Genomic DNA, 20,912 nt, shown 5'->3' on the forward strand with positions numbered 1-20,912 from the left:
AATCCAAAACAGAGGTGGCCACCCTGGTCCTGGAGAGCCACAGGGTGTGGCTGGTTTTTTTGTTTTCATCTTAAATACAATAACTGATTCACACCCAAGAAACCAGGTGAGGTGAGTTAACTGTGTGATCAACTGGTTTAATTGATTAATTAAGTGCGGAGTACCAACAAAAGCCAGCACGCCCTGTGGCTCTCCAGGACCAGGAGTGAGGACCACTGGGTTAGGCTTTGACTTTGAATTTGATACCCCCCAACCCCCCCACCACACACACACACATACATACATACATACATACACACTCTCTAATACTCATGGCATGCCACCAGTCACGCACAATCACACACACACACACACACACACAATCTCACACACACACACACACACACATTATACACTGCAGGCCTCTCTATTCTACATCTTTAAAATGGAGGCCACCTGGAATTAAATCAGTTACTGCTACATCCATCAGAGACAGGAAATGAGTTCCCGCAGGAAGGACGCTCTCTCAGATAATGTCCCTGCGGCTGCATATCACCACTCCATGGGGAGCGCGCTGAGACTCACGCTCCCGCCCTGCTGAGACTCACGCTCCCGCCCTGCTGAGACTCACGCTCCCGTCCTGCTGAGACTCACGCTCCCGCCCTGCTGAGACTCACGCTCCCGTCCTGCTGAGACTCACGCTCCCGCCCTGCTGAGACTCACGCTCCCGCCCTGCTGAGACTCACGCTCCCGCCCTGCTGAGACTCACGCTCCCGCCCTGCTGAGACTCACGCTCCCGCCCTGCTGAGACTCACGCTCCCGCCCTGCTGAGACTCCCGCCCTGCTGAGACTCACGCTCCCGCCCTGCTGAGACTCACGCCCTGCTGAGACTCACGCTCCCGCCCTGCTGAGACTCACGCTCACGCCCTGCTGAGACTCACGCTCCCGCCCTGCTGAGACTCACGCTCCCGCCCTGCTGAGACTCACGCTCCCGCCCTGCTGAGACTCACGCTCCCGCCCTGCTGAGACTCACGCCCTGCTGAGACTCACGCCCTGCTGAGACTCACGCTCCCGCCCTGCTGAGACTCACGCTCCCGCCCTGCTGAGACTCTCGCTCCCGCCCTGCTGAGACTCACGCTCCCGCCCTGCTGAGACTCACGCTCCCGCCCTGCTGAGACTCCCGCCCTGCTGAGACTCACGCTCCCGCCCTGCTGAGACTCACGCCCTGCTGAGACTCACGCTCCCGCCCTGCTGAGACTCACGCTCACGCCCTGCTGAGACTCACGCTCCCGCCCTGCTGAGACTCACGCTCCCGCCCTGCTGAGACTCACGCTCCCGCGCTGCTGAGACTCACGCCCTGCTGAGACTCACGCCCTGCTGAGACTCACGCCCTGCTGAGACTCACGCCCTGCTGAGACTCACGCTCCCGCCCTGCTGAGACTCACGCTCCCGCCCTGCTGAGACTCACGCTCCCGCCCTGCTGAGACTCACGCTCCCGCCCTGCTGAGACTCACGCTCCCGCCCTGCTGAGACTCACGCCCTGCTGAGACTCACGCTCCCGCCCTGCTGAGACTCACGCTCACGCCCTGCTGAGACTCACGCTCCCGCCCTGCTGAGACTCACGCTCCCGCCCTGCTGAGACTCACGCCCTGCTGAGACTCACGCTCACGCCCTGCTGAGACTCACGCTCCCGCCCTGCTGAGACTCACGCTCCCACCCTGCTGAGACTCACGCCCTGCTGAGACTCACGCCCTGCTGAGACTCACGCCCTGCTGAGACTCACGCTCCCGCCCTGCTGAGACTCACGCTCACGCCCCTGCTGAGACTCACGCTCCCGCCCTGCTGAGACTCACGCTCCCACCCTGCTGAGACTCACGCTCCCGCCCTGCTGAGACTCACGCCCTGCTGAGACTCACGCTCACGCCCTGCTGAGACTCACGCTCCCGCCCTGCTGAGACTCACGCTCCCACCCTGCTGAGACTCACGCCCTGCTGAGACTCACGCCCTGCTGAGACTCACGCCCTGCTGAGACTCACGCTCCCGCCCTGCTGAGACTCACGCTCACAGCCCTGCTGAGACTCACGCTCCCGCCCTGCTGAGACTCACGCTCCCGCCCTGCTGAGACTCACGCTCCCGCCCTGCTGAGACTCACGCCCTGCTGAGACTCACGCTCCCGCCCTGCTGAGACTCACGCTCCCGCCCTGCTGAGACTCACGCTCCCGCCCTGCTGAGACTCACGCTAACGCCCTGCTGAGACTCATGCTAACGCCCTGCTGAGACTCATGCTAACGCCCTGCTGAGACTCCCGCCCTGCTGAGACTCATGCTAACGCCCTGCTGAGACTCATGCTAACGCCCTGCTGAGACTCATGCTCACGCCCTGCTGAGACTCCCGCCCTGCTGAGACTCACGCCCTGCTGCTCCCGCAGAAACACAAACATGCCCAGGGCTTAGAGGGGCTTCTCAGCAGCCTCAGGTTAACGCTCCTGTCCGCTCTGTCCGCTCTGTCTCGTGTCCAGTGCGCTGGGTTACTTACGACTAGGGATGGGTATTCTTTAGATTTGAATAAAATCAATACTTTTACAACTTTTAATACAGTTAACCAATACCATTTAAAAGAAAGAACAAGCGACAACATTATTGCAAAGGCAAAGAAATTGTAATTTTCATTGTTATGTTTGATAATATATAAAGTACAATTTACCATTTCACATTTGGCATTTAAGTTTATTGTTAGCTAGTTTGCTAATGGTGCTGTCATTGATTGAGCAGACAGAGCGAGTGTAGCGTAAGAAAGAAAACACCTGATATCAGAACGGCTACACCCCGATACCAGACACGGCTACACCCCAATATCAGGCAGAACTGCACCCCGAAATCAGTACAGAACCACACCCTGAGATCAGACAGAAGCGCACCCCGGGATCGGAGAGAGCAACACACATCGGCGGGAGACCTTTTTGGATGGAAATTCTGGTATTCTGACCTGGGAGGGAGAGACGGAGGAGGGAGGGAGGGAAAGAAGGAGTGAAGGAGGAGAAATGGGGGAGGGAGGGAGGGAAGGAGAGGGAGTGACGGAGGAGAGATGGAAGCTGAGGAATGTGTTTGAGCTCAAGGCCTTCTGCGGCTAAAGCTTTCATCTTTATAAAGATAATAATGACGTACATCTCTCGGGTGCCACACATTCACACCTTTTACAGGAAAACGGTTACCTTTGGGTGCTTTTCACCTGAAGAGTTCTCTTCAAAGTATTAAAATGATATTGTACGGATGTACTTCTACTTATGTAATAACGAAACCTTGAGGTGAGCTGAATACATCTTTGATGAATGACACTGGATGCAATTCCAAAGTATTCAGATGACACCTTTCTGAGTAAATCGTGCAGTCCAAATGTATTTGGACAGTGACACAATTTCTGCTGATTTGCCGCTGTACTGCAGCACCCTGCGCGAGAAATGAAATGTGAACGTGAGGTTGAAGTGCAGACCGTCTTTAAATCAAGGACATTGTAGGAAGTACAGCACTCTCTATACACAGTTCCCCCATTTGAGGTCACCAGAAGTGCGTTAATTGCTGTATGTAGACTTTATGCATGGGTGTCCATGGTAAATGGTAAATGGCTGGCATTTATATAGCGCCTTTATCCAAAGCGCTGTACAATTGATGCTTCTCATTCACGCCTTCACACACTCACACACCAATGGCGATTGGCTGCCATGCAAGGCACCAACCAGCTCCATAAGGACAGGAACGACAAGCTCAAGTTCACTCCTCTCGTTTCCAAACGGGGTAAACTCGGGTTGGAGAGAACTACACCCCAAAGTCTGCGTTAAGGAGAAGCCAAGCGGAGCCTAACGCTGAATGATTTAATCCCGGAGCGCACAGTGCCACTGTCCTTAACCTGACCCTGTTCTGACGGGCCTCTCCCCTGGTTTACGGCCTCGTTAGTGAGATAGCGGACTGCTTGGCGGGTCCAGTGCAGACAGCAGCCCGGTGGCCAGTCTGTTTTACATTACCCAGCATTCCAAGGTTTCTTCCGTCAGAGCACACCGAGTGGCGAATGTCTTTATCTGCGCCAGGTCGTGGTTTCAATACACTGAGTGAAAACGGGGGCAGGCCTCTCATTTAAGGTGTATACATGGCGCAGTAAATCAAACGACTGTCGCATGATCTGGGTGTGTTAATCGCACTACACCTGAATCGAATGCAACTAATTGCAGTCTGATTAAGACGCATTTGATTACTTATCGCCCTAATCTGATTGAAATCACAATTTTTTTGGGTGCAGGTAAACTTACCAACCAAATCCGTGATTTGACTTATAGTGACACGATTCAACACGCCTGTGAAATATTTCTGTTCGTGGCTCACACAGCTGTTACGGCACGCAGCGCGTGAGTCACTGACAGCTCTGAGGTTACAGCCGTCAGTCCCAGCGCACATCACCTCCCCCCTACCCCCTCCATTCACATGGGGAAGGTGGTGTAAGGTCCCCTCCATTTACATGGGGAAGGTGGTGTAAGGTCCCCTCCATTTACATGGGGAAGGTGGTGTAAGGTCCCCTCCATTTACATGGGGAAGGTAGTGTAAGGTCCCCTCCATTCACATGGGGAAGGTAGTGTAAGGTCCCCTCCATTTACATGGGGAAGGTGGTGTAAGGTCCCCTCCATTTACATGGGGAAGGTAGTGTAAGGTCCCCTCCATTTACATGGGGAAGGTGGTGTAAGGTCCCCTCCATTTACATGGGGAAGGTGGTGTAAGGGGACCTTCATTTACATGGGGAAGGTGGTGTAAGGGGACCTTCATTTACATGGGGAAGGTGGTGTAAGGGGACCTTCATTTACATGGGGAAGGTGGTGTAAGGGGACCTTCATTTACATGGGGAAGGTGGTGTAAGGGGACCTTCATTTACATGGGGAAGGTGGTGTAAGGTGTCTCCCTGCCGGGTCCAGGAGTCCTGCTCTCCTGACTGTGTTACCATGGCCACCACCCAGAGTTCCGTGTCCTCGTCGAGCTGTTAGATTAGCATAAGTGCTGAGGCTGCAATCTGTGCTACGAGGTCAACTTCCCCTTTTTTGATTTCATTTTCATTCATAAACGGCGTCTAACCAGGCCCCTTCACTGCGTACGTGCACTTTCATAATAATATTATTATTATTAATAATAATACTATACTAACTTTGTTTATATAGCACTTTTCAAGCATACAGCACAAAGTGCTTGACAGAAAAATATGAAATCGATACATTCATAAATACAAATAATTTATTGAAATAAATAATAAATAAATACATGACTAAAACCCACTAATTCAATTAAATTCTATTTCATGGACACCCCACAGAACAACAGAAGGGGAAAAAGGAAACGCTGACGTGCCTGTGTGGTTCTGCTGTTACATTCCTCCGCGTGCAGAACTGCGGACTGCCATTTTGTGAGAGGAGAAAGAGAAATTACACTTCCCCTCCCGAAATGGGGTCACCGTCAACAAAGCTGCCACTTAATCATTGTCTTTACCAAAACTGCTCCCGAGGCTGACCTGGTGAGACAGGGGTCTGTTTGCTGTCAGCACCGGGAGCAGTTTGTGTGAAGACACTGGTTGTGTGTCAGCAGTGCTTGTTTGCTGTCTGTGGAGGAGTGCTCTTGTCCCAGGTGTCTATGGGGGTCTCAAGGGACCTCAGCCAGTCTCTTGGAGGCCCAAAAGTCTATAACGGCAACAAACTTTGTTTTTACATTCGAGAAGCGAATGTAAGTGGCAACCGTTTTTCAAACGGTATGTGACATTTAAGATGTTTATAAGAACTGGTTATGTTTACAAAGCAAACCCCACAGTTGGTAATGGAATTGAGGACATGACTGTCCAACGACGGTTGTTTTAAATGCATGTGACCACTAGCCTTGTATGTCACCATGCCGACAGGATAGCAACAAGAACTGACTGAAACAAAGAAATTGACTGAAAGCAAATTAATCGCATCTCTTAAAATCCCAAAGTTTGATTAGAAGTGCTTTTCACATAGCCAGCAAAGATAAAATCACTGGTAGATACTTTCTCTCCTGTCTCTGTAGCTTCTGTAACATGCCAGTGGCCCCCATTGCTATGTGTATGTGTGTGTGCGTGTGCGTGTGCGTGTGCGCAGGGGTCTCATGGTTTATGCAGTGAATCGCAGTAACGCTGGTTATCGGTGGCACTGACCCGGTGGAACGAGCCAGAACGTGCGCGTGTCGTGTGTCGACATGTAGTCTGTGCTCTGCGGGGTGTGTGTTCACATGTGCGGGAACCGCTTGAGCGATGGAGTGAGGATCAACTCCCGCTGACCTCGCAGGAGTAGGACAGCACACCTGGACACGGAATGACATTACAGCTGCCAAACGCCCTTTGAACTACATTTTTCTGGGCTCGACGCTACGAAGCACATCTGCTCCTGCGCTGAAAGATTTAGGAGCTCACTAATTCGACCCAATTAGTATGTGTGCAGCTGAATTATCTTTCCTGTTTGCACATATCATTTTTCAGGAGCAAATGCTCCTATCATGGGAGCACTCTAGAGCCAAGTAATGGCAAAATAAAGTTTGTATCAGTAACGTTTGCTCTAATGGGGTGAAAAGGGTTACCTACACCAAAAGAAGTAACTTGAACTTGTATAAAGAAACCCCTCGAGCAGTTAATCAATGATCATATAAGTCAAAGAACAAATGCAAAGAGCAAAGCCACTAAAACTTTTAATGTGGTTTTGGATATCGTTCAGCCCCTTGATGTCATAAACTTGTGACATAGACTACGATATCACAGATTTCTAACCGGGAGAAAAGGATCAGTTACAGTAGCTGAACATTTTCAGCGCACACGTGCCCCAGAACTCGTACTGAAAAGCAGAAATCAGAAAGTGTCCGTACCTGTGCACTGACCGACTTGTTGCCTCTTCACCTTGCGACAGCTAAGCCCCATGTCCCATGTCCGAGAGCCAATCAGATCAGAGGCTGCAGGTGAGTTAGCCGGGCCATGCTAGTCGCTCAGCCCAGACGGGGCTGTCCTGGAGGTAAATCCCCGTGCGGCTGCCAAGTGCGCCTGCTGCCCGGAGGGTAACGGGGATCCCCGGGCACCATCCCAGCTAGGAGCCCCAAAACAAGCCCCTGTCATCTGCTCCCTGGTTCGGTCCCTTCATTCGCTCCTCCAGACAGAAGCTGTTTGTTCTGCAGTAGGACGGAGCTCTGGTGTGCCCTGGCTGTGCTCTCTCTCTCTCTCTGTCTCTCTCTCTCTCCCTCTCTCCCGCCTGTCTGACTGACTGACTGGGAGAGATGGGCTGTGCTGCTCTTCCTTGCCAAGCAGCGCACACATTCCCAAACATGGGCAGACCTGACTAATCCATCCCAGAGCGGGGGCCAAACATGGGCAGACCTTACGAATCCTTCCAAGAGCTGGTGCCAAATACTGCAAAGATTCCTAAACACAGGCAGATCAAGCTTAATCAATCCCAGAGCTGGAGACAAACATGGGCAGACCAAGCTAAGCGATCCCAGAGCCTCCAGGGCTAAATACTGCTAACATTCCCAAACACATACAGACCTTACTAATCGATCCCAGAGCCGGGGCCAAACACAGGCAGACCAAGCAAATCAATCTGAGAGGCACCCTGGGGATTGTGTCTCTGACTCCTGCCCCTTGTTCCTGCGGGCATGACACACCGATCACAGCACGTCTCTGGATCTCACCCCCTCTGACATTAGTGTTACTCAAGCTTTCCGCTCTTGAAGAAGCTGCAGAAACACAGGGGGTCCTACATACGCTGTTGCTTGTAGCTGGAGGGGCTCCTAATGTAAAACAGAAGCACAGAGGGCTGTATGAGGGCAGCTGGCAGCCCTGACTGACTCTCAGCACACACACTCTCTCTCTCTCACACACACACACACACTCTCTCTCTCTCACACACACACACACTCTCTCTCTCTCACACACACACACACTCTCTCTCTCACACACACACACACTCTCTCTCTCTCACACACACACACACTCTCTCTCTCTCACACACACACACACTCTCTCTCTCTCTCACACACACACACACACTCTCTCTCTCACACACACACACACTCTCTCTCTCACACACACACACACTCTCTCTCTCACACACACACACACTCTCTCTCTCTCTCACACACACACACACACACACACACACTCACTCACTCACTCACTCACTCACTCACTCACTCACTCACTCACTCTCACACACACACACACACACACACTCACTCACTCACTCACTCACTCACTCACTCACACACACACACACACACACACACACACTCACTCACTCACTCACTCACTCACTCACTCACACACTCTCACTCACACACACACTCACACACACTCTCCTCCTCATTCCTTCCATCTCATTCACAGGACCGTTTTACCCAGTGCTGTATTAAAGGAGTCCATTGTCAAACTGGCATTTCCTGCTTTTGAACCCGATCAGAACACACAGACTGGTGTTCTGGTGGGGGAGAAAGCTAGCTTTTAGTATTTAAAAATAAAACATAAGCCAGTACCAGTTTTATTCTCTTAACTCAGTTTTGCGTTTAAGGTCATGACGATAGTTTCCTAAGCAGAGTTTAAAACACAAAAACACAGCCAAACTTGGCCCGTCTCTCTGTCATCTAGTTTCAGGACGACTAATTATACAAATAAAGAACTGATACTATTAATTTCAATGTATTCTATAAGGGGACAATGCGCTGTGAGACGTGTCCGCACAATTCTACGTTTTTACTTTGACCCCCGCAGAATGAGAAGCAGCTTGGCTGGGGCGGGTTTGGGCCAGAGGGATGTTGGGGGGGGGGGGGGTTTGGGCCAGAGGGATGTTGGGGGGGGGCGGTTTGGGCCAGAGGGATGTGTGGGGGTGTGGGTTTGGGCCAGAGGGATGTGTGGGGGTGTGGGTTTGGGCCAGAGGGATGTGTGGGGGGGGCGGTTTGGGCCAGAGGGATGTGTGGGGGTGTGGGTTTGGGCCAGAGGGATGTGTGGGGGGGCGGGTTTGGGCCAGAGGGATGTGTGGGGGTGTGGGTTTTGGCCAGAGGGATGTGTGGGGGGGCAGGTTTGGGCCAGAGGGATGTGTGGGGGGACGGGTTTGGGCCAGAGGGATGTGTGGGGGTGTGGGTTTGGGCCAGAGGGATGGATGTGTGGGGGTGTGGGTTTGGGCCAGAGGGATGTGTGGGGGTGTGGATTTGGGCCAGAGGGATTGTGTGGGGGGGCGGGTTTGGGCCAGAGGGATGTGTGGGGGGACGGGTTTGGGCCAGAGGGATGTGGGGGGGGGCAGGTTGGGGCCAGAGGGATGTGTGGGGGTGTGGGTTTGGGCCAGAGGGATGTGGGGGGGGCGGTTTGGGTGCTGTGGCACAGGGAGGGTGAGTCCGGGGGTGCCTGGGGGGCTGTAACTGCGTGTGCCCAGATAAACGAGTGCGCTGACATTATTAATTAGCCTAAGTGCTGTAGCTCATTCCGGGCCATTCCGGCCGGCAGCTCTCCCTGGCTCCTGATGCACTCCGGCAGGGACAGCTCCCACTGCCAGGAAAACACGGCGTACCGGCCCTGCAGCCAAGAGGATCCGGGAACAGGGAAACATGCAGGCGAGGCAGGTCATAACTCAACCCTGCCTTCACATCAGTCGCTAATGGAACTCAGCGAGACACAGCCTGGGCTCTGACCCCAGACCAGCCCGGTTACTCTGCTGGGGCTCTGACCCCAGACCAGCCCTGCTTGGGGCTCTGACCCCAGACCAGCCCAGTTACACCGTTGGGACTCTGACCCCAGACCAACCCGGTTCACTAGGAGGGGATTGGACCCCAGACCAGCCCGGTTCACTGTGAGGGGATCGGGCCCCAGACCAGCCCGGTTACCCTGCTTGGGGCTCTGACCCCAGACCAGCCCGGTTACACTGCTGGGGCTCTGACCCCAGACCAACCCAGTTACACTGGGAGGGGCTCTGACCCCAGAACAGACCGTTAGGCTGCTGGGGCTCTGACCCCAGACTAACCCGGTTCACTGGGAGGGGATTGGACCCCAGACCAGCACAGTTCACTGGGAGGGGCTCTGACCCCAGGCCAGCCTGTTTCAGGCACACTGATGCATTGACTGAAGCAGAAGTATATGGCTAGAGAGAGTGTATTTAGACACCATGTCCATCAATCCAAGAGGCTGGGAGTTGGTCCGCTGCCTTACTGTCTGAAGGCTGGAGATGAAGAAATCGAACAGCAACTCGCTGTCCAGGGACTGAATCAATTAGACCTACACTTCATTTAGTGCTGAGTTCTGCAGCCAGGGCCTTAAAGAAGTCTGGGGATTTTATCAATCAATGGTCAAGACCACAATTCATAGAACCAAAAAGAAAATGGCACGCTTAACAAAATTCAGTAAACTTGGCTTTTGCATCCCGTCTATGTAATCTCCATTCAAATCGAATTAACCAGCCAACATGATTTTTCATGTTTTGCTGTCATTTTGTTCTAGTAAATGAATAAGGTGAAACTACTCCGTGGCTTGACCGTGTTTTTGAGTGACGCTTTGAGCGAGGAAGAAAGGCCCACAGTAACACCCAGAGAAGGTCAAACACAGCGTGACCCCTGACCCCCTGACCCCAGACAGGGTAAAAACGGCTTGGTTCTCCCTGATTTACGAGCCCCTGCATCCACAGCCTAACGGACTGAACAGACATCGCACCCGGGCGTGATGTTTTCTGTTACATATTTAAGAATTCACATCTGAGCTGGGGAATGAGCATGCAAGAAGAGTTCACTGGCAGCTAAAGTGTCTTCAATACAGTACATCTTCCTTCAAACAAAGAATATGTTCGGTTGGTCATAACCATACAAACATGGGTTTTTAAGGGTTTTTGTTAGTTTCTGTTTTCATGTACAATAGTAACTGCTTTTCCCTACTGGAATGAAACATTTCTCTAAAAAGGCAGTTTTGATTGGCCATTACTTGCCATACACAACACCGCAAACTCAAACCCTAAACCATAACCCCTAGACCCGAGCCTCAAGCCCCTAATCCCTGACCCCTGAACGAAGACCAGGCCATGCAGAACCATTGACTGGCATGCACATTCCCCACGGGGTCGTGGAGAGGATGGCGTTCACACTTAAAAAAAGGAGAATAACCCTGAAAACCAAAGCTACGTTCCCACTTGTGCATTTCTGAATCTGATTCATCCCGATTCCCAATGTCCTCTGGAGAAGCTTAACCATATTCCCAAAACCAAACAGACAAACAAACAAAGTTTGGGCGGGCAAGGGCAAAGAAACCGGAAACAGGACAAGGAATTCTATACCAGATCAGCGGCATTCAGTATAAAAGGGTGTCTGCTCACCTGGGACGATTTCGAACAGGTGACGCCCGGGCTCGTCCGGATTGGCTGCCAGCTCGGTCACCTGACTGCCCTGAAGAGGGATGCAGCCCTGGGGTCCAGAGAAGAGCATGAAGAACGCAGAAAAGAAGAAAAGGGGAAAAACAGGAGGGAAACGTGTTTTTATTCTGCGCCATCATTCTCAAGCCCAAACTTTTTTTTCCCCTTGCAAATAACATCACTTCCTCAAGTCACCGGTCACAAATAGGCTTGGCTCAATTGGATAATCTTCTGAATACGGCACTACAGGGATTTTTACTTCTCTCATACACACAGCTACAGTAAATATGTCAGGCGCTCTGAGCTAAAAGTTAGTTATTCACTTTTTATGTAGATTGATTTTCATAAAATGTTGGGTTTTATTATTTTTTTAACAGGGCATGGTTACAAAAGAGCATGCGTGCTCAGTCAACTTACCAGATTTATTTAAAGGTAAAATAAAAACAATCACTTAATTATTTGTCATGGCAACAGGGTGGTACAGACCAATGGGTCAGGAGACGGAACAAGCATCCCTACCTCCCCTCCCCCCACCTCGTCTACGGCCTGACCCCCAGGTGAACTCTTAAAAAGCCTTGTACAGACAGAGTAATGTGTACAAGAGTGAGCAGATAACTTCTGTGTGTCACTGTGTCGGGGTGCAGTCCCATCTGCACACGGGCACGGCCAGCAGAGCTCCGCTCGGCACCCTGGGTAAGGACGGGGGCCGGCTCCGTGATTAATGCCCGCAGTTAAGGCACGGGACAGGCGCTTCGGCGTAAAGACATCCCCGCTCGTATAAACCCACACCCACGGGGGGAAAGGGCTGCGCTGGGATCACTAAATAACGGCCAGCTCAAAGGCACGACGCCTCCGCTCCTGGGGCACATAAAAACCGAGGGGAACGTTTGTTATTGTCGGACGTAACAGAATTTATAAATTATCCGTTTCCCCACGGCAAATAAAAATACACACTTTAACCGGGTCTCAAATAAATAGCTCGGAATAAATGCACGCAGTAATGATATATAATCGTTTGTAAACTCGTGCCTAAACATTTTCAGCTAACAAGCCTCCCCCCCTTATATACGATCTCCTCTGGAGCGTGTGTGCTTATTATAAACCCTGTGCTCTGTGCCATTTAGTCCAGAGACAAAACACTATCTGCCCATTGACTGGGGGGAGGGAGGGAACCATCAAGACTGACACTCCCCCACTGTTAGCTATTCTAGGCCTGATGGTTCATCACTGGTTTATTAGTATTTATAAAAATGACGAAAGAGGCTATCAAATGGCATCTGTGGCCCCGCATCGCAGAACTGAGAGAGTTAAGGGCAGTATTCCGGAAAGATGTGAAATATTTATTCACTTTTAAAGAGAAGAAAAAGGTTTATGGCTGCTGAACTGAGTGATAATCTGTAACATTTTAACTCCTGGGGCCATCATTACAGATTAATATTTACACTTTAAAACTTGTACATATATCATCAAATATCCAAAGATATGAACTAATTTTTATGGGAACCATCCAGCTAAGCAAATAAAGATGAGAAAATAAGTTAAGGGGAACTCTAACATTCCATTCCATTCCATTTTATTTACTTAGACACTTTTATTCAAAGCGACGTACAAAAAGTTCCATGCCAAGGTCATTAAAACAAGATTCTGAACAGGGTCAGATAAGGTACAAGTCATGGGATCAGTTGTACAGTCAACTCAGCTGAAAAATGGTTTGGCGCAAGGTTGTGCTTTGGGAAGACTGGTACCTGTGGTGAATGCTAGTTTGATGTGAGGTTTGTTTGGGGACATCCTGGTACCTGTGGCTAATGCTAGTTTGGTGTGAGGATGGTTTGGGGAGGCCCTGGTACCTGTGGCTAATGCTAGTTTGGTGTGAGGATGGTTTGGGGAGGCCCTGGTACCTGTGGCTAATGCTAGTTTGGTGTGAGGTTGGTTTGGGGAGGCCCTGGTACCTGTGGCTAATGCTAGTTTGGTGTGAGGTTGGTTTGGGGAGGCCCTGGTACCTGTGGCTAATGCTAGTTTGGTGTGAGGTTGGTTTGGGGAGGCCCTGGTACCTGTGGCTTGCTCTCGTCCTCGTCCTTGTAGAAGCAGAGCTGGTCGGGGCGCAGCACGAACCAGCGCAGCTGCCAGTTCTTCATGATGGACCTCTGCTTCTTCAGCCAGCCGGCCTTCAGCGCCCTCTCCTGGGGGCCCGTGGGTACTGCCCTGCTGGAGCTGGAACTGCGCGCCATCTCCCCCATCACCATGCTCTTAGACCTGGCTATAACACACACACACACACACACACACACACACTGCTCTTAGACCTGGCTATAAAACACACACACACACACACACACTGCTCTTAGACCTGGCTATAACACACACACACACACACACACACACACACTGCTCTTAGACCTGGCTATAAAACACACACACACACACACACACTGCTCTTAGACCTGGCTATAACACACACACACACACACACACACACACACGCTGCTCTTAGACCTGGCTATAAAACACACACAAACACACACACTGCTCTTAGACCTGGCTATAACACACACACACACACACACACACACGCTGCTCTTAGACCTGGCTATAAAACACACACAAACACACACACACACACTGCTCTTAGACCTGGCTATAAAACACACACACACACACACACTGCTCTTAGACCTGGCTATAACACACACACACACACACACACACACTGCTCTTAGACGTGGCTATAAAACACACACAAACACACACACACACTGCTCTTAGACCTGACTATAACACACACACACACACACACACACACACACTGCTCTTAGACCTGGCTATAACACACACACACACACACACACACTGCTCTTAGACCTGGCTATAACACACACACACACACACACACACACACACTGCTCTTAGACCTGGCTATAACACACACACACACACACACACACTGCTCTTAGACCTGGCTAACACACACACACACACACAATGCCTCCGATGCCTGGTGTTCATCTCAATTACACTTTGCGTTTCCTCCCGCAAGACGGTATATTCCTTTTTCTTACAATAATCCAGCGGTACAGATCAAACTTTAACATACAAAGGAGGCACCCTCACAGAAAGGGATGCGGTTTTATGTTTGATTTGAGTTTTTTTTTTTTTTTTTTTTACCTCAGTGAGAGTCATTACCGGCGAACACTCATAAACGCCAGCGGCGTTAAATAAACATAACAAAAGCCCATCATTTTCGCCAGGGATTATTTCTTCTCAAAATCGATGGAGGACAATACGTCTGTTGGGCCCCAGTAGCAGCGACCACAAAAAGACCCTTCCATGGCTGAGGGCGAAAATCAATAATATTACCCCCCCCCCCCTTCCCCCTCCCCCGCCCCCCGTGCGCCCGTCTGTTTCTGATGACAGCAGGGGACATGGGTTCGAGGAGGGGGCCGGACCGGGTCTGTGCGCGCGTCCTTTACTGCAGAGTCACGATGGCCGCCTCCTGTGCCTCGGTGAGTAGTGCTCGTAATGGCCCCTCTCTCATCAGAGGGCCCCGCTTCCTTCATCACGGCGCTCCTCTCCCCCTCCCCAATCGCATTACCCCACCGCGCCGGCTAATGGAGGCCTCATCAGGGATAGTGCACCCCCCCCCCCCCCCCCCCCCGTAGCCTGGGGGTGGGCAGGATGCACTCTCCCGCGTGGACGCAGAGCCTCTCCGAGGGGGGGGGGGTGTATTAAACGACACGCCCGCTTATCAGTCGTAAAAACGCACGCCAGGCGGATCACTCGCGGGGGCCGGCGGTGGGTCTCTCCGGGTCTGCGGGGGCCAGAGCCGGCAGCACGTTAATTCAGTTACGCACGCGATGCTCTCATCTCCCGGGCCGCAGAACAGCCCGCTTCAGGGACTCAAACGACCCGAGATGGGATCTGGTTACCTAATGCACGTTCAACTCCAGCCACGTTGTTTTATGTTTGTTTTTTTTTTCATTTTAGAGTAAGTAACAATGTCCTGTCATTTACTTACGTGCCACGATTTGTAGTCGGCCATTTTGTGATTCTGCTTGTAAGGGGGAGTGGGGGGTGGACAGCATGAATATTATTAATGTGAACCCCACCACCTTTAATACAAATGACTGTGTGTGTGTGGGGGGGGGGAAGGGGGCGGGGGGCATGATGTTCTTGTTGATGCCAATCTGTTTAGAGTTTAGGCCTGAATTTAAAGTTTAATGCTGTCACTCTGAGGAGGAAAAACTAAGGGCAGTGTTTGTCATGAATACTTCAGGAGCAGCTCACAAAGTTATCTCTGTGACTCGCATTAATCCAAATTGAGAATGTAACGATGGAAATCTCCTGAGGGTCAACACAGTCCGAGTTCTAACAAACAAAATTATAATACCCTAATATCGGAGTGAATACTCATACCCTGGAGGTTGTCTCTCGGCTCGACAGAACCGGAGCCTCGTTTTCCCGCCTACAAACGCTCTTCTCCTTCATTAACAGAATCAAAATTGTACAGAATCCATTGCTACAGCCAACAGCCAAGAGCTGGACACCACAACAAGTTCCTGGGCTGGTTGGTCCATAGACGACTCGGCCCTTGGTTGTTTGAGATGAGCGGTTGTGGGCGCGAGTTAAGCATAACTAATGCTGCCGTTGTCACACACTTCAGCAAATTAGCCTTTGTAGGGCTTCGTAGGCCGAAGCAATTACAGCCTTTATCTATAATGTGTCCCATTATTTCAGTTGTAATGGTGTTGGGTCTCCTAGGACGAATAGTAGCCTACACTTTAACATAACTTTTATTCATCTGACAGTAAACTAACATTAGCTTTTACTTACAAGCCACAAGAAATATAGTAGGCTACTCTTAGTAGTTAATTTGCTAATCCTGCAAAAATAACCCCATAGGACGACAGACTAAAAACAAAAATAAATAAAAAAAATAACATTTTAACAAATTAATACACTTAACCGTTTACTACAAACCGTGCCTCAACAGGCCTGTTTGAACAGCATTCCAAGACTAACAGTTAAACGCACTGACGCTTTACTTCAAAGACGAGCCGAAACAGAAGTTAGAGCATCACTAGCTTCCACAATATGACGTGTTTCGGGAGTGAAACTAATCTTTTGGGGGGAAGTTTCGAAAGGCAGGGAGTGTTTGACTGTCATCAAACGAGAAGGGGGAGGAACACTTGGCCCTATGGGATAGGATGCCGATTGGGGGGGGGGGGGGGGGACACGGTTAAGACTGACCACCTGACCCAGCAGATGCAGGGAATGCAATGTCCTCTCAATTGTATCAATTTGAATTATTGCATATTCTGTTATTTGAAAAATGTAGTGGTTAAAGTACATGACTGGGACTCGCAAAGTCGGTGGTTCGATCCCCAGTGTGGCCACAATAAGATCCACACAGCCGTTGGGCCCTTGAGCAAGGCCCTTAACCCTGCATCGCTCCAGGGGAGGATTGTCTCCTGCTTAGTCTAATCAACTGTATGTCGCTGTGGATAAGAGCGTCTGCCAAATGCCATTAATGTAATGTAATGTAATGTAATTGAATACTTTTAGCAGAATTAGTTCAGAATGCCTGACAGCAAGTAATAGCAGCGTGGTAGTCGATGTCTTTCACTGCATTTATTGATCTGTTTGAAGCTTGTGCTACAGTTCTCGCTCTTTGACTTGCTTATGGTGTGCTTCCTAGTTTCACCATGTAATGCTACAAGGACGCACTCAGGTGTGTGTGTGTGTGTGTGTGTGTGTGTGTGTGTGTGTACGTGTACTTTACTGCTTAAAGGGGACACTGACCTGATTGACCAGTAAGATGGGGAGCTCAGTGTCCCCATTCTGTCCTGACAACTAACATTAATATAATTAATATTAATATCGCCTATAGAAGCAACCATATCTCAGATAACTTCAGCATCTAACTAACTCTAGACAGCTGACATGAGGATGCTGTAGAACAAAGGCTACTGACAACTATCCTTATGATTTACATTTGAAATAATGTCTATACTATGTTTACAACCATGCTTTACATGGTACAGATGACGTGTGTGATTGATGTGATTAACCAATGAATTCCATAACTAATAAGATGTGAAAATGCAAATGTATGTTTGATATAGTTTATGATAAGCACGCACACACGCACACACACCCACACACCCACGCACACACGCACACACACACACACACACACACCGGTAGGAGGTCTAGTCCTGTTTCCTTCTGATTTCTCTCTTCGTTGGTTCATGTTTCCTGCTGTTATGGCTCAGCAGGTTCATGCTGTGTTTTATCGCGTCAACAACAAAAAACTACAGAGCCTATATTAACCACTTTCCTCAGGCCTACACACCACACAATCGGCCAACCATCAATCAAATTCAGCTCTGAATGAGTGAAAATCATTTCCACAGGACACTTAATCCATTAGCTTCAGCAATGCCACCGTTTACTGGAAGTATAGAATATTATCAGGAAACGGTTTTGTAGGGATTTGTAGTTTTGCCCTGCATAAATGGTAAATGGCTGGCATTTATAAAGCGCCTTTTATCCAAAGCGCTGTACAATTGATGCTTCTCATTCGCCCATTCACACACACAGTCACACACCAACAGTGATTGGCTGCCATGCAAGGCACCAACCAGCTCGTCGTGAGTGTGAGTGTGAGTGTGAGTGTGAGTGTGAGTGTGAGTGTGTGTGTGGCGGGGAGGCTGTGATTGGGCGGTGGGGATGTGGTAGCCCTGTTAGCACGGAGGATGACTGAAACTGAAAGACCAGATGGAATGATTTTCGAGCGCACCGTCAGGAGGAGGCTACGGAGGAACCTCAGAGAAGCACGTGTACCCTGTGAGAGTAATGGAACATTCACTCGCAGCAAGGCTAAATCTCAGAGAGGCTGATGAAAACCGACAGTGGCTATCTGCCTCAGTGAAGTCTTATTTCCTTCTGTCAAAAAGAGGAAAAACTCACAAAAGCTTTCTTTCGCCGCAAGGCAGAGATGTCTGTACCTGAACCAGCCAATCACAGCCCTCTCGATCACCTCAGATAGTTTCCTAAACATTAGGACATGCTTGCCAATAGTTCCCTTAATATCTGTGTTGAATGAGTTATTGATTTGTTGACTAATTGATTCCATTTCCGTGTTTGTACACACAGCCTCAGCAAGGCAATGCGTGTGGCTTTTTAGGGTGCGCATTGCAAATGGTTTTCATGTCACGGGTTTGCCACTGCAACTTGAGATTTCATGGCATATAATTATACGACGGTGAGCCCGGCACGCAGATATGTAGTTATCGATTTAAACTTTTATTCAGAATAAAACTAGACATTGACATTAATATTGTTATGCCTGAACCACAAAGCATTTGCAAAAAAAGAGTCAATACCAATCAATAGCTAATCATAACCATACACACGTATGCATGCACCTAAATATTATCCACAACTTAATCTGCTGGCTAAGGATTGCTTTATTTTTATTGGTATCTCATTTGCATACACTCCAGCATTCTCCCGGGCAAAGCTTCTGTTTTCCCAGCCTTCAGCTGCTAGGTTACACATCAGGGGACTGTGATCCAAAATTACACCAAGTACAGCATGTTCTAGCACACCGAGTACACCGGCGTCAGGCTGAAGTCGAGACACTCTACCTGCCTGTGAGAACAATTGACCGAATAACACCTGGTTATTAAATGCAGCGATTGCCATTCTTTCTGCTAAGTAGAGGCAACCTTTTGGTTGAACACAATGTTCGGGAGAGCTGTGAATACACTGTGAGACGCAGTCTGTGCCGGGCTAGGAAGCTAGCGCTGGCTCACTGAAAAGTGCAAATGCTGAGCTCCATAGGGAATCACTAGCGCTGGGTGCTAGCTCTCTAGGTGCTAGCGCTGAGCTCCATAGAGAATCACTAGCGCTGGGCGCTAGCTCTCTAGGTGCTAGCGCTGAGCTCCATAGAGAATCACTAGTGCTGGGCGCTAGCTCTCTAGGTGCTAGCGCTGAGCTCCATAGAGTAGCGCTAGCTCTGGGTGCTAGCGCTGGCTGGGGCTCGTTGAGGAGCGCTAGCCCTGAGCCCCAGAGAGCAGGCAGGCGGACGGGACGGCTCTCACCTCTCCGGGTCTGTCTGATTTTGGGGCTGAGCATCGCTGTCATCGCCGGGCTGCACCCTCACCAGTCGTTAGCGGCGGCATGCTATCGCTTCTGCTCGTCCGGAGCCATCAGCCTGTTGCACATCATCCTCTCCGACACGTCTGTCCTCCCTCTGTCACTCTGCCTTCTTATCTCCGTCTGCTGCCTCTCCTCTGTTCTCTCTCTCCTCCTCCTCCCTCCCTCTCTCTCTCCTCCTCCCTCTCTCTCTCTCTCTCCCTCCTCTCCTCCCTCTCTCTCTCTCTCCCTCCTCTCCTCCCTGTGTACCACCAGCCGCGTACAGCAGCACTATCATCCCAGAGAGAGAGAGAGAGAGAGAGAGGGAGGAGAGGGGGGGGAAAGAGGAGGGAAAGCAAGAGGAGAGAGAGGGCAGACGAGGAAGGGAAGGAGGGAGGGAGAGAGAGAGCAGGGGAAGGAGAGAGACAGGGGAGCAAGGGAAAGAGAGAGGGAGACAGGAGAGAGAGACAGGAGATGGGGAGAGAGAGAGGGAGGGAGGGAGGGAGAGAGAGAATGAGGGAGGGAGGGAGAGAGAGAGAGAGAGAGAGAGGGAGAGAGAGAGAGAGAGAGAGTGCGAGCTTGCCCTGTGTCACCCTGCTACATTATTCAGTCTGCCAGCAGAATTAATTCCACTCTGAGCTGCCCATTAAGGGCCTGTATCATCACTGTCCATAACTCACTGGAGCAGAAACAGAGACCTCCGCACACTTCCCCTGCTGTCCTTCAGCTGTGTGTGTGTGTGTGTGTGTGTGTGTGTGTGTGTGTGTGTGTGTGTGTATGTGTATGTGAGAGTGTGTGTGCACGCAAGCGAGAGTGCGTGTGTGTTTCAGAGCAGCTGCCTGCCTCGTCTTAAGCCACAGACCTACAGCACAGCACCCAAGTCAGCCTCCCCGCCACACACATACATACACACACACACACACACACACACACACACACACACACTCAATCAGTTCCACCAGAGGACTCAATCTGGTAGCATCAGTGTGACCGTCACGCATTCATTATTGCACGGCTCGGTCTGCCATCGTTAAATCCAGAGGACGAACCTGCCAGCTGAAGCCCACGTGGAACAGCGGGTTCTCTCAGACACCGCCGTACAGCTACAGACCGCTACAGACCGCTACAGACCGCTACAGACGCCGCAGTACCGCGACAGGCAGGGATGGTGTGGCTCTGCCAGCCAGCAGGAGAGGAGCTCATTAATCAGACGTGAGCACAAAAGCCTATTTTTAAACACGCGCCTCACTTTCCCCTTAACTTCATCACCACGTGGAACCCGGCCACGACGTTAGACTCGACTCAATACGGTGGTGAGATCTCAAAATAACTACACGGCTTCCGACACACATCAGCATATTTTCACACACCACTGCACCAGTGGTCTGACCAC

The 20,912-nt window shown here is 50.6% G+C and overlaps 1 protein-coding gene across 1 annotated transcript in view; it reads right to left on the bottom strand.

Moving 5' to 3' along the window:
• Positions 1-19,755, bottom strand: part of arhgap22 (Rho GTPase activating protein 22) — a 30,327-nt gene extending 10,572 nt beyond the window's left edge. The window contains exons 1-3 of the mRNA XM_061227606.1: positions 19,486-19,755; positions 13,435-13,640; positions 11,348-11,435 (exon numbers count right to left, since the gene is read on the bottom strand). Coding sequence (XP_061083590.1) covers positions 11,348-11,435; positions 13,435-13,640; positions 19,486-19,528 — 337 coding nt within the window. The 5' untranslated portion in view covers positions 19,529-19,755. The remainder of the gene's footprint in view (positions 1-11,347; positions 11,436-13,434; positions 13,641-19,485) is intronic.
• Between the last annotated feature and the right edge of the window lie 1,157 nt (positions 19,756-20,912).

This window comes from Conger conger, chromosome 18 (genome assembly GCF_963514075.1).
Source record: "Conger conger chromosome 18, fConCon1.1, whole genome shotgun sequence".
Lineage (NCBI taxonomy): Eukaryota > Metazoa > Chordata > Actinopteri > Anguilliformes > Congridae > Conger > Conger conger.